Source organism: Cupressus sempervirens, chromosome 3, assembly GCF_028749045.1.
Source record: "Cupressus sempervirens isolate cs-2001-9-10 chromosome 3, ASM2874904v1, whole genome shotgun sequence".
NCBI lineage: Eukaryota > Viridiplantae > Streptophyta > Pinopsida > Cupressales > Cupressaceae > Cupressus > Cupressus sempervirens.
The window spans coordinates 505,775,934-505,790,072 of record NC_143120.1 but is presented as its reverse complement, the minus strand read 5'-3'; the positions used below and the strand labels follow the sequence as shown (position 1 = coordinate 505,790,072).

The window sequence follows — 14,139 nt, the reverse complement described above, 5'->3', positions numbered from 1 at the left end:
TGCCCTTGCTACATTCCAGAGTTGCATGAATCAGGTATTCAAGGGGTAGCTTAGGAGATTTGTCGTGATTTTCTTTGATGACATTTTAGTCTTTAGTAAGACTTGGGAGGAGTATTTACAACATCTTGAGGTGGTGTTGTCCATTTTGGAGAAAGAGTCACTATATGCCAAAGAATCTAAGTGTGAGTTTGAGTTAACTGAGCTACTATACCCAGGGCATATCATCAGTGCAGATGGAGTTCGGGTAGATCTTGAAAAAATTAGAGCTATTGTTGATTGCCTACTCCTATGAACCTCACACAGCTTAAGGGGTTCTTTGGTTTTTGCGGGTTTTATAGGAGATTTGTTAAAGGGATTTTCACAGATCGTTGCACCTTTGACAGACCTTACCAAGAAAGGAGCCTTCGTATGGACAGGGGAAGCTTAGAGATGCTTCGATCATTTCATGAAAGTGATGTCATCATGTCCAGTATTAGCTCTACCAAACTTCACGAAGCCATTTGAGCTTCATTGTGATGCGTCAGGTGATGAGATTGGGGCAGTCTTGATGCAGGAGAAGCATCCCATTGCTTTTGAGAGTAGGAAGCTCTGTGGAGTGGAAAGGAGCTATTCCATCTATGATCGAGAGATGTTGGCTATTATGCATGCATTGGCCAAGTTTCGGTCCTACCTAGTTGCGGGGAAGTTTGTTATTAAGACTGATCACAACAACATCAAATACTTAATGAGTTAGCGTGATTTGAATGATAGACAACATAATTGGATTACAAAGTTGTAGGCTTATGACTTTGACATTGAGTTTGTCAAAGGTAAGAAGAATGTGGTGGCAGATGCTTTATCCAGGAGACCTCATATTTGTGCTCTAGCTGAGATTATAGGAGATTGGATAAAGAAGATTACGACAGAGTATGCGATGGATACTTGGGCTTCTGGAGTGATTTCAAGCACCATATAGGATGATCGTTAATGTAGTGATGGACGAAGTGATCAAGTTCTAGGGTAGGATATATTTGATTCCTTCATCACAGTTTAGGGAGGTAATACTAAAGGCAATCATGATGCACCTACAATTGGACATCCGGGGGTCTTTAAGACCTACGCGCAGGTCCGTGAGCAGTTCACATGGAAAGGGCTTAAGGATGATGTTCAAAAGCATGTCAGGAAGTGTGCAGTTTGTTAGTAGAATAAGGGAGAGCACACATATTCTGCAGGGTTGTTACAGCCTTTACCCATTCCTGATAGGAAATGGGAAAGTATTTCTATGGACTTCATCACCGGACTACCACGAGTAGAGGGGAGAGATTGCATCTATGTGGTAGTAGATCGGTTGATGAAGTTTGCTCACTTCTTTGCTATTCCATCCACTTACACAACAACATGGGTGGCTGATTTTTTCTTTAGAGAGATATTCAGGTTAGATGGGCTACCTAGTTTTATTGTCAGTGATCGGGATAGAAAATTTATGAGTACTTTTTGACAGGAATTGTTTGGGTTGTGTGATATAGATCTTACACCTAGCACTAGTTATCATCTGCAGATAGATGGGCATACAGAGATTGTGAATAAATGGGTGGAAGGATATTTGAGAAACTATGTGACTGCACAATAGAGGGCTTGGGTCAAATGGCTACAAATGGGAGAGTACTGTTATAACACCACTTATCATATGTCCATCAAGATGACTCCATTCATGGTACTATACGGTTATGAAGCACCTAGTTTCATGGATCTGGTTTTGGGGGATAATAGAGTGCCCAAAGCAAAAAACTTCTTGTAGGATAGTCAGGATATTTTGAGGGTGCTCAAGGAGAATATACAACAAGCGCAAAATCAGCAGAAATTGTATGCTGACTACCATCGGCTAGAGCGCAGCTTTGAGGTTGGGGATATGGTTTACTTGAGGCTACAACCATACAGACAGTCATCACTCAAGAAAAGCGGAGCAGAGAAGTTGAAGCCTAGGTTTTATGGTCCCTACAGAGTGATTCGCAAGGTGGGCGAGGTTGCCTACGAGATTGAGCTTCTAGAGGGCAATTGGGTGCATAATGTGTTTCATGTAGGATTAAGAAAGCCATCGGTCAGAGAGTTGTGCCTTCTGCAGAATTGCTGCCATTAGATGAGGAGGGGAAGCTCGTATTGATTCTTGAGGCTATTCTAGATACTAGGGAAAGGACTCTGCGAAACAGGTTGATTAAAAAATATTTAATGAAATGGAGACACCTGCCAAAGGAAGATGGTACTTGGGAGAGCGAGCAGGTGCTACAACAAATAGGATTGAGATTGCTCGAGGTCAAGCAATTTCAAAGAGGGCGGATTGTAATGTCCCCATCTTTTTAGTAATTTAGTGGAGTTCTTAGCCTTTATGTTCTCCAAAGGCTAAGTGGAGAAATAAGAAATTGATTAAATTAATTTCTTATAAAGTCATTAAATAAATTAAAATTAAAAAGCGACTTTATATTTAATTAATTTAATTTTCTAGAAGCACCATTAATTATTGTAGTGCAAGGAGAAGCTTCTAGACAGTGCATTAATTATTGGAAAGGGGGAAGCCTCTAGTAATTTAATTTTTTAGAAGCACAATTAATTATTGTATTGCAAGGGAGGAGTTTCTAGAGAGTATTAATTATTGGAAGGGGGAAGCTTCTAGTAAATGCAATTAATTAATATTTTATTTCCTTCTAGAAGGGTGAAGGGAAAGTATAAATAGAGGTGGGAGTTTCATTGTTTAGCATCGGATTATTGTGAATGGCATTTGATAAGAACTTGGATGTGTGAGTTATAGATCTGTACTTGGCATTAGAGGACGTCTATCCTCTTGTGTGACATTCTAGACGTCATCCCCTTGGGGTTTGGCCTTTGGAATTCATTGCTATCAGCTTCAATAACAGGCAGCTTGGGCGCATTTCTTGTTCATGTTATGTGGTTTCAAATCTATGCAAAGACATTAAAATCTCTATCAGCAATTGGTTCAGTTCTTGGGCATTACCAAGGTGCCCATTACACATTTGGGATATGAAAAGACCTTTGTGTGTAAGATGAAGAGTCAAATGCTATCTATTTATGTGATTGCTTAGTGCATTGTAATGGATTAAGTGGAAAGCCTTGTACTTGAACATTTTTCATTATCAATAAAAGAGATCTTTTTTTTTGGGTGGCTGGGTTTTTCTCTTCAAGTGGAAAGGGTTTTCCTAAGATAAATTTATTGAGTCTTTTGTATATTGTTTATGCTCTTTATTGCTGTTTTATCTTTATTTCTGGACTCAAAACTTAACATGGTATCAGACCTAGGTTGATATCAGCAATAAAGGAGTATTCCTCTTATGTTTGCTGTTAGATCTTTCAGTTTGATCTATTGCTTGTTCATTGGGTTTTTGGTTGTGTCTGGACCAGATAATTTTTTCTTTTTCAGTTTTGTGTAAGTGTGTTGCATCGTGAGTGTTGAGAATAGTAGCTCTGAGAGAGATCTGAGAATCTGTTCTTGCAGCACATATATATATATATTCTCCCCTGTATGATCCTTCTATGAATTCTCTTTGTTGGTGGTTGAGCTCTCTTTTTGGAGATCTTTTCTCTTCTATATGGCTCTAGATTATTTTGTTCGTGCTATTCTTGGTTCGTGTCTTCTGCATCTTCTCTATTGTTCCTGTGACCTTTGTGCATGTCTTTAAGAAATCCATCTCAGCATGTGACTTGGCATTTCTATCTTCTTGTGTTCTCTTCATCTTCCTAACTCTCCAACAACGTTGGGTTTACTTCTTGGTTGCGTTCAGTTTTATATTTGCGGTAGCTCTTTTCTTCCTTCACCGTTGATATTAATATTGTCTTGTCACCTAGCTTGTAAACGACATTAAAGCGTTTCTTTCTTATGCATCTCTTAGCATTCCTATTAAAAGTCTCTTCTTAGCATTGAAGAAAAATAATTTTTGGTTGGGAAAACTGGTTGAGTGTTGTGTACAGTACATGTTTTTCTTCCTGGATCATATTTCATAAATATTATTTGTTGATCTTTATGCAGTGGCTGCGTTTTTTAGTTCATTTAGAACTGATCATATTGGTTTTGTTTCAGAGTGTCTATTATTGTCCGTAGTCTCAGATTGTTATTGGATCTGTATATATGTTTGTGCCTTGTGTGTGCTTACTTGGCACCGTGCGGTTATAATGATCTGTTGGCAGTGAATATCATTATTGATATGCTGATGATTTATATTTTGGGGTCATTGTTTTATTATTTGAGCCAATAAAGATGCCATGTGTCTTTTGTAGAGAGGTTTCATCATTTGTTCTCACATTAAAGATGCCATGTGTCTTTTGTAATTGTCGTCGCTTGGTGAGAGAGCTTTCATCGTTTTTTCTCATATTTAAGATGTCGTGTGTCTTTTGTAATCTGCTGTCGCTTGGTGACAGAGCTTTCAGCTTTGAAGAATATTTGTCTCTCTATAAGCAGTGATATCGTCCATTATAGAGTGACATTGTGTACTTAGCTGTGTGTTGGTTTTATTCTGCCAATACTGTGTGTTTGCAGTGATAGATGTGTTCAGGATAGCTGTGTGTTGGTTTTATTCTGCCAATACTGTGTGTTTGCAGTGATAGATAAGTTCACTTATCCTGCTTGTTAGAGTCATTTTGTTTTAGTGTCTTGCAGAGCATGTGCATGATCAATGTATGATTGATCTTGTTGATGTAATTCATATGTTTTGTAAGCAGTTTTGCTATTTAGAAACATTGAGATTTTTGTAGGTATGACTTCTGCTCTTATGATTTTTTTTTTGGTTTCTGATTATTGCATTTTGGCTCGTAACTTCAACAAGGAGATAAGTATTCTCAAGTATTGAGTATCATGTGACTTTAACATTGATCTCTATTATAGTTGATCTTATGAGTTTTTAATATCTCTCTTGGTTGCAAGATGCAACAAGAAGTAATGAGAAGAGGATGGTGCTTATATGACGCATATTCACAGAGAGACTATTCAGTTTCAAAGGGAGGTTATGTGACAGAGGGAGATGTCTAACCCTTTGCAAGTTTATGCAATAGTCAGCTATATTATTGTGGTGATTTAAGTTGTCCCTATCGAGAGGGAGGCTTTGTTAAGAGATAATCTCAGTTATTAATGCATTCTTCTCTAGGAGAAGTTTGAGGTGAAAGCCCTCATTTCCACCCTCTGTGAGTTGGTGGACCACCCTTGTGAGTAGGCATGGTGGAAATGCATTCTTCTTTGGGAGAAGTTTGAGGTGAAAGCCCTTGTGCCACCTTCTTCAAGTAGGTATGGTTGATCACCATCTGTGAATGGGCATGGTGAAAGTCATAATGTGTGACTTCATTTTTTATGTGCTTATGAAGTAACTATGGTGAGTCATGTTATGCTGAGATAATATGTGTTATGTGAAATTATCATCTTTTGGTTGCAGCTATGAGTGCCTGCCTTATTAAAGATTTCTCTTGCTAAGAGGGAGTTGAAGTTTGTAGCTGTGATAGAGATCTTTATCTCTGTTCTTGTAAAATAGAAATGCGTTATGACCATTATGGTCATCTTCATCTGAAAGAGATATTTGTGAGAATATTTAAGTCAATATTATATAAAAAGATGTGTCATATGTCATGCGAAGAGGCATGCATATGAAAATATTATATATATGAAATTTGAATGGTCTCACATTTGGATACATGCTTATCTCATGCTCAGCAGTAACTATGATAGTCTGAGAAGCTATTAATGGTAATTAATGTTGAATTTAAACTTGCTGTTATTAACTTATTATTGCTGTTATTCATGGATTTCAGTAACAATCAACATATAAAAACACAATAAAATGCACCTGGTTTGAAGGTATTAATGTTTAATAGTAAATTTCCAGTGTGTCAGATGTTAAAAATAATTTTTCAATTTTATTTTGTTTTTTTGCAGTTGTTTGAAAATATACGTCTTTTAAAACTCTTTTTCCTTCTACATGTTTGTACATAAACTATCCTGCACCGGTAGCATTTCATACCTCAAGACACTCCAAATTATAAACATAAGTTGTGAAAAAAAATCATCTTTTTCGGACTTTCTAGCATCTGTTTTCCTCGCTTGTTTGTTATTTGTTTTCATCTGTCTGCATTCAATTAATTTGTAGTGAAATCTCAAATTCAAGTAGATATATGTTGAACCATGAAATAAATTTTACGTTTGTTTGGTGGTTCTAATTTTTGTTTAGTTAGGCACACGTGTTGGCAGAATTCCTGTCAACAAAAGCAAGGTATCTCTACAAGTTCTTTTGTTCTGTATACATAGAAGGCATGCTTCTGTTGCTGCACTCTTTGTAAGCACGAGGACAAGTGAGTTTCACTCTTAATTATTGGTGTCTGCAAAGAACAACAGAGTCAAAATCTGAACTTGACTTAAACCACATCTTTGATGGGCAAGGAAAACCTGCAAAAATTTAGTCATCAAACTTTCACCAAAGACTTTGATCCAAGGTCACAGTTGCTAAGATCTTTAATGTTGAGTGGCATTCTACAATGGCAGAAAGGGAGGAGTGTGATGGCGTGAGTGTGTTAATGTTAGCAACTACCTTTTAGCTTAAATTCGACAGCCATCTACATGTCAAAATATCAATATTTATTATAATATAATATACTTTTAAGAATAATTTAATATTTGCTAAAATCATAAGTTTTGGAGATAAATAATCAAAATTCTTAGAAATAAAAATAAAAGTTAATGTCAATACCAAAAAACAAATATAAATATATTTTAGTATAGGAAATTAAATTTAAAGTATTTTATAATTGATATTTCTTGGCATTTCTTTACATAGATTTATTTAAGATATCTATGCTACTTGTAGCTTCCCTGATTCCAAGTCTCCAAATCACCGTTATTACTGAAATTAATAGTGTCAATTTTCTGTCATTCAAAAGCCTCTGCTGTTGTTTCTTTGGTCCTGCAATATAAGCATGATCCTGTAGGTTTAAGCAGCTACAGACCTTATGTCAAATTAATGAGAAACTCTATATAATAATTATTGTCATAACCCCTGCACCTTTGGGCACAAGTGCTAGTATAAATAAAAATTGTTTACAAAATTGCCAATAAAGCAAGTTGCAATGGATGAACACTTTTAATATATACCCACAATCATTATGCAATCTAATGTTGTTCTGCAGGTATGCATTCCCACTGAAGCCTTTTTTGAAACATCTTTTGTAGCATTGTATATAGCAAATGAAATCCTAAATTCTCTGCAGCTCAATTGGTTTGTAGAGATTGTATCTTTCTCTGGCTTTTGAATTTAACCTGAAAAATATTTTACTTGCTAGTAATTTTAGGCTTTATGTTATAAAATTTCATAGATAAATTTGACCTGTTCTTCTATTTTCATCTTGTTCTTTAGTTGTTGGCATTTTTGTTAGGTGTCTTGAGTCAGGTTAGAGTTTGCCATGAACACACACTTTATCTTAAAGAACTGTAAAGATGGATCACAATTTACAGCACCCCAAATCTTTTTCTAGATACACGGATATGTAGCTTTTTACCAATTTATTGCGGTGAGGAGTATCTGACCATTTTCACGAAAAATTACCTGGCTCTTTCATTTCATTCTAGTTACCTGAACAATATCAAATTTTGCTATCATCAACCAACTGATGTAATTTTAATTGTAGATGTAGATTTTATTTTGATTATGTCACAGCTTTGAGCATGCATGCGATTAGGTCAAAAAGTGTCGGAACTATTTCCCTTCTCATTCTTATGAAGAGACATAAACACAAGGGGTACAAACATTAGGGTTAGGTGTTGGGCAGGGGCCAATTAGTATTAGATTGAGATCGTGAGAAAATTATTAGGGCAATGATGCCATAGAATAGTAGGGGCTACCCATGTTATGTATAGAATCTTCTAAGGTAAACTGAATAAACTTTTGCTTGGTTTGAATCTGTAGGAGTCGGCATCATTACTTCCTGCTGATTGAACCTTTGTGTACAACAAACTCTCTTGCTGGGTATGTAGTGATGATACTATTGGGTTTTAACTGTTTGTATGGCTGAGTTGATTCGTTCTTGATTAGTTACATTCCCAGGTCACGGTGATCACTTACCAGGCAAAGTTTGTGTATTAATGGATGCAGAGCTTCCTAAAAAATAAAATATCTCAGGGCAACGAATAAGTATAGTCATGTTTGTTTCTTGAGCCTCAGTAGCTCAGGATTTAAAAATCAAATCAATTTAAAGATGATGTTATCAGTAGTTCTAAGTTCTAACAAGTTTCTCACCAAGCATCAAACTTGGGAGGCTCTGTTTTTAAGCATGTACCCACATCTGTGCTTTGAGATTCACCAATTCTAAATAAATGAAAAAACATTTTCTTTCCCTTCTTTTTGCTTGTTTTAGACTTAACTGAATATGGGTTTGCTCTAGTTTATCTCAATAATCTCTATATTTCTGTTTGTGTTTTTAAACAACAAATTGAGCTCTTGCTTATTGAACTTAACAGGGTTTCAATGTGGAGATCAGGGTTTAAATGTGTAGACTTGTTTTTAAGTACATCTTGTTTAGGGTTGTGAGCTGTGTTTAAAACAGATACATAGAATATGGTAAGTTCAAGCTGCAGCTTTTAGATTTCAACCTGGATTGTGCACCGACATGGCATGTCAAACTTGGGTTCCTTTCAAAGGCAACCCGTATTTGTTACACAAAAATGTTGCCATGTCTTTTCTGGGACAGTGAGCTGCCTTACTGCTGAGAGGTTTTTAAAATCAATTGGCCCTGGGTTGTTTAAAATTTTGTGCTGGCGATTTATGCGGATAGAAACCTAGGGTTTGGTTTCTATTCTTATTTGTAAGAATTCTGACATTCACTTTCAATCAGGATTATTTTGTAGGCCACATTTCTTTTGTTGTTTTTTTGCAGCTTATTTTTATTTTGTTGAGGTAGATATAGTAAAATGTAACATTCATCCTTGTTTTTGAAATTCTTAAATTTTCTTTATCTTGTTCTTACAATAGGAATGCCATTCCATACCATTGGTAAGGAGTTTAAAGTTTATATCTGCTTTTCTCTTCTGTGGATGCATTTGTGTGCTAGAGAATAAGTGAAAATGAAAAGGATGAATCTGCCTTTCTGCATGTGCTTGACCTTCAAGTCTTGTTCTATTATATAAGAGGTGGGAAAGTACCTGGTTTCAGTTGAACCTTCACAAGTCATCACCCACTTGAGTTCTCTATTTAAAAGTTATATGGGAACCTTGTCCTTGGTGACTTAATCTCGTTTCTTGGATTTTGTGATAGCAAGTAATAATTTCTAGTCTTAGTTTATATGACTTTGGTAGCGTGTTGCTTTTATTTGCAAAGCATTTAAAGGTTTTGAGACTGATTTGGATGGCTCAATTGGACCAGGATCCTGCTATGAAGAAACTGTGGGAATGGATGTCATAGAGGAGAAGAGGTTTTTTGTCTTTTAAAATTACCCTGAAGCTTTTTCTATAGACAGTACACTTTGCATGCACTATGGACCCAGACACAGAGAAACATTTAGCAGCATTGATCATGGAAGAAGCAAAATTGTTACGCCTACAAGCTGATAAAGAAGGTGTGCATGCTTATCTAGCCAAACCAAAGGTCCGTGGACGACCCAATTCACAGTTTCTAACTGCAACGGTGCGTGGTGTACAACAAGGTTTGTCATCATTCACTTGATGCCCGTAAGGATAGTTTTGTTTTGATCATGCGTCTTCCATTGCAGGAGTAGCAATTTCATGTTGATTAATGACCCCTTTTCTTGTCGCTTCAGTATTATTCTATTTTTCAGTTATAAAATGGTTTTGTTTCTTGAATCCTTCTCACCCGCATGCATCCATTTTCTTGTACTAAAGCACTTTATTTTCTCCATATCTATAGCTAGTAACTTTCTTGCTCAACATCTTTCGCCAGATCTAATTTGGTCATTCAGAACTATGAACCAAGATAAAAGTTCAGTTTTCAGATGGTTACATGAACTGAATATGTTCTATTTGCAAACGTGTCAGAATTTCCACTTTTTGAACCCTCTTACAACATTTCACTACATCCTTTATCTTTTCTTTGCCATTTGGCTATTAGGTTTTGAGAAGCAGCAGGAAAAAATATTTTGCTTACTTTTTTGATCTCTTTTTTCTACATTACTGTTTTGATGGTGTTATAAATGAAGAATTTGTTAGAGGATTACTTTGCTTATATTTCTCAGGTGCTATTTTCTAATGCTCTTTGTGCTCAGCTTTATTTATTTTTTCTACTCTTTTTGCTATACCATATGAAAGTGAATTTGGTTCCTGTTTGAAATTTGTCTTAGATATTTGTTTGCAAAGCAAATCTGTTTTTGGTTTGATCATTGTCTTGGATATTTGGTTGCATTTTCTATTCTCTTTTTCTTTATTATAAAATAAAGGTTTCTGTTTGAATTTTGTCATCAATATTTGTTTGTATGCAATTGCAGCTAACCGCATGGCAGATGTAAATGAAATGTGGCGGCTAAGGGAAAAAGAGTTGGAACTTGAGCGACAAATGCGTCAGAACCAATCATGTAAATATCAGAAAAATATGCCATCCAAGAGTTCAGAGCATATCATGCAGGATTCACATTATACAGCATATTCAAGTTCTAAAGAGGCAAAGGGCTGTAAAAAACTGTCTAGTAGCTCAGAAATTGCTCGTTCTTCTGAATTATCAGACTGTTCTGAAGACAAGCAATACTATTCAGCTAAGAGGAAAAGGGTTTGTAAGAATGCAATAGATTTAGAAGATTCAGCACATGACTGCCAAATACATCATCCTGGCCTTAGTGACGAAGGTCTATCTGATGAAGAGATTGAGGCTTTCTTACGGTCAAGGTCCGTAGCATGTCTTGTCCCAATGATTATTTTTAGAGGATTGTTTCAAAAGAATGTTCAGTGTTACTCTTGCCATTGCTGGAGATATGTTCATTTTAACTGATTGAAGAAAACATTGTTGTGAATCATAGAGCCAAAAGAGGTAGGGGAGCTGTAGGGTCACGGATGGATGAACCAGGTCCCTACCTCATGTCTCCTGCAGGGGAATCATCCTTGGCAGTGCCTACAGAGACTCGAGTAAAGGAGGACTGGGAGCAGCGTATTATTGGACCAAGCTTGCCATCTTCCAGCAGGATTGATGCTGCTTTTGCAAGTCCAGATAAAATTAAGTATTCTGGAAATAAAGAGAGCAAGGAAATGAGCAAACGACATTCAAGAATGGACGGTGATGTGGATAAGAATAGCAAGTACAAAAAATCAAAGAAAAAGCATGGAAAAGGAAACAAGGTGAAAAAGGAAAAAAGCAAAAAGAAGAAAAGGAAGAAGAAAGTGGATGAAGAATGAGTTAATATTCCTTCTTTTTCCATGTATTCAGGATTCATATGCGAGGCTATGTGATCTCTATGCCTTACCAGAAAAGCGTTGCAGCATCTGGAATGATTGTGGGTTGCACTTTTGGGGATTTATATGGGCAAAATTTAATATATCAGCAATTTTTATAGCCAATGTTATACTATAGAATAACATCTATAATACATTTAGCCAGTGAAACACTAAGCAAGAACTAAAAATAGTGGTTTACAAATAATGAAGGGAACACTTGTTTGCATATTTACTTTGATAATCCTATAAATTAACTTTACACCTAGGGATTTTTCTGCCATGGTATAATGCATCTGCCCATTGGAGATGACAACAGAGGCTTCCTTAGTGGTGGTCAAATTTAGGGACTCGAGTATCATATTTTGAGATGCACATGAGAAGGTATGGCCTCAATAAGTTGACTGTTTGGAAAGCACTCTAACAGTATTTCCAACTCAGTGTCAACTTGACACCAGCAGTTTGTCTTTATCCAAAACATCATGGCAGGTACTGATTGCTTCCAGATTAGTTGCATGTTTGATGGCTCTTCATACTCTTGAGGCAAATTAGCTCTTCATCCTTTCTTTCTGTTATTTTCATCTCCCACCACACACAAGTATATGAAAAACAGCAGCTGCTTGGGGAAATTTGATATTGGTAGCTTGTACATATCTCTCGGATCAGCAAAGTTCATGGTTCAGTCCTCACTGCAATTACTGTTCTTTCTGTATGTGAATATTTTTATGGTACCAGATTAAACTAATGCCATTGAACTCTTAAAAGTGATGGCATGTTCTTTATAGAAATCAAAATCATCTGTTCTTTTTTCGAGTACTTGTGATTTGAATGCCCATGTATTTTGTCATAACTAATTACAATTCCTTTTTTATTTGTGCCACAAGTTTTTAAATGGGACTGTCAATTGGAAACTTAGAACCATCTCAATGTTTTTGTGCAATGCTAAAATGATATAATTAAACTAACGAGAGGAAGTTTAAAACTATTATGATGGAGTTTTGGAAAGTTTATATTGTTGAATTTTGTCAATCTTGGAGGCAGACTAGAACAAATTTCCAGATAGTCATTTGATGCTCGATTTATTGCACATTGACCATGTGTGAGTAACTTCTAGTGAGCTTCAATTGAAGCGGATGGTTGAGATCGAGGGTCTCTCATTTGATGGAGGTGTGTGTATTTGATCAATATATTAAACTTTCTGTTTATTAATTTAATGCATATGTAGACAGTGTTTCTTGAGTTTGTCTGTATATTCAAGATCGAGAAAGTGTACTTGCTTCCTTAACTGTAACATTACTTAAATCAAGGTGCTTGTCAAGTTGCTAATTGTGTTTTGAGATTTACACTATTGCCAAGATTGTAAGTGTTACAGTTACATGGCGAAGTGTAAGTGTTTCAATTGCATTTGTTTAAAATCTAAGTTACTGGGCTCAGACCCTGCCAAGTGGATCCAGGTCCGGGTCTGGATTTGTCCTGGATTTGTGACGGGTCCTCACAGGGTCCGCATCATGGCCTGTGGGTTCGTCAGGGTACATGCCAGCACAGACCCAAGCGGACCCACAGGACGTGATGCAGACCCTGTGGGGACCTATCACGAACCTGGGTGAACCTGGGAAGAACTTGTGAATCTGGAGAAAGTGAGTGGCAAAAAGTGAAAAACAAAAACACTTAAAATATGGATTTTTAAATATTGTTTTTTGCTAACCCTAAAAGGAGCCTAATAAAGAACATTTCACTCATTCAATGTCTCATCTGCTCTCTCATTTTGGGGTGCCCATTTTGCAAGTTCGAAGAGAAGGTTGTCGAGATTGTTTGTGGATCTAGATATAGATATAGTTGCAGCTGGGGATGAGGCCGTTGATCCCTAATTTTTTGATGACGCATTTGACCCTTGAAGGGCATTGATACTATGATCATTGATAAACTATTAAACACTTGTCATTGTGCTTTCAATTTCATTTATCATTATGTTTTGAACTTTTTTATTTGATGAACTAGTCTTTGTTTTGAAGTTTTATTATTCAATTTAGTAATTCAATGTATGATTTTCTTTACAATCATGAACATTGATTAATGAGGATTATTTAATGTTCATCTTTGATATTTGGCATTTAATAATCAAGCAACATATATTCATACTTTGAAATGACTTAGTTTTGCAATTATGCATGTTTCTCTTATTTTTTTGTATATATAATGCGCATGTGCACGTGCACGCACACCCTAATGTGATTTGTTTTGACCTGAACCCATGAATAGGAACCCAAATCCAAATTCATCCCCAAACCCAAACCGACAACTTAGTCTAAAATAAATAAATCTCATCAAAAGTCTAAAATAAATAAATCTCATCAAAACACTGTAAATTAACAAGTGACAATCTTTATAAAAATAGCAAAAAATAAAATAAAAGATTGTGTTATCTAATGCCAATAATAGCTTGTATACATCAAAGTTATAGCAACTATGGTGAAAATGCTAGGGATGGGTCAAAAAACAAAAAAATAAAAATATCAATAATATCAATCATAGTTTGCAAACTCTACGAGTATTCTCTAAGTTGCCGAGTACTCCTAATTTTTTTTACTGCGTGAGTACTCACAAGTCTTAACTCTTCTTTTATAGATGTAAAAAGTGTAGGTAAAAATGTCGATGCAAGTAAAACGCTGGTTAATTTGCATGTTTCACATGTTAGTGCTACAAAACAATGCATTTTCTCTATTGAGATGTCAATTTCTAATACAATACATTTT

At 35.9% G+C, this 14,139-nt stretch overlaps 1 protein-coding gene across 3 annotated transcripts in view; it reads left to right on the top strand.

Annotated features, from left to right (window-relative positions):
• The window catches only part of LOC149567403 (uncharacterized), a 30,569-nt gene extending 18,367 nt beyond the window's left edge, over positions 1–12,202 (top strand). For all 3 annotated transcript variants that reach the window (XM_089820578.1, XM_089820580.1, XM_089820581.1), the window contains 3 exons: positions 9,378–9,657; positions 10,453–10,846; positions 10,978–12,202. In XM_089820578.1, coding sequence (XP_089676704.1) covers positions 9,489–9,657; positions 10,453–10,846; positions 10,978–11,350 — 936 coding nt within the window. In that variant the 5' untranslated portion in view covers positions 9,378–9,488 and the 3' untranslated portion in view covers positions 11,351–12,202. The remainder of the gene's footprint in view (positions 1–9,377; positions 9,658–10,452; positions 10,847–10,977) is intronic.
• The last annotated feature ends 1,937 nt before the right edge of the window (positions 12,203–14,139 follow it).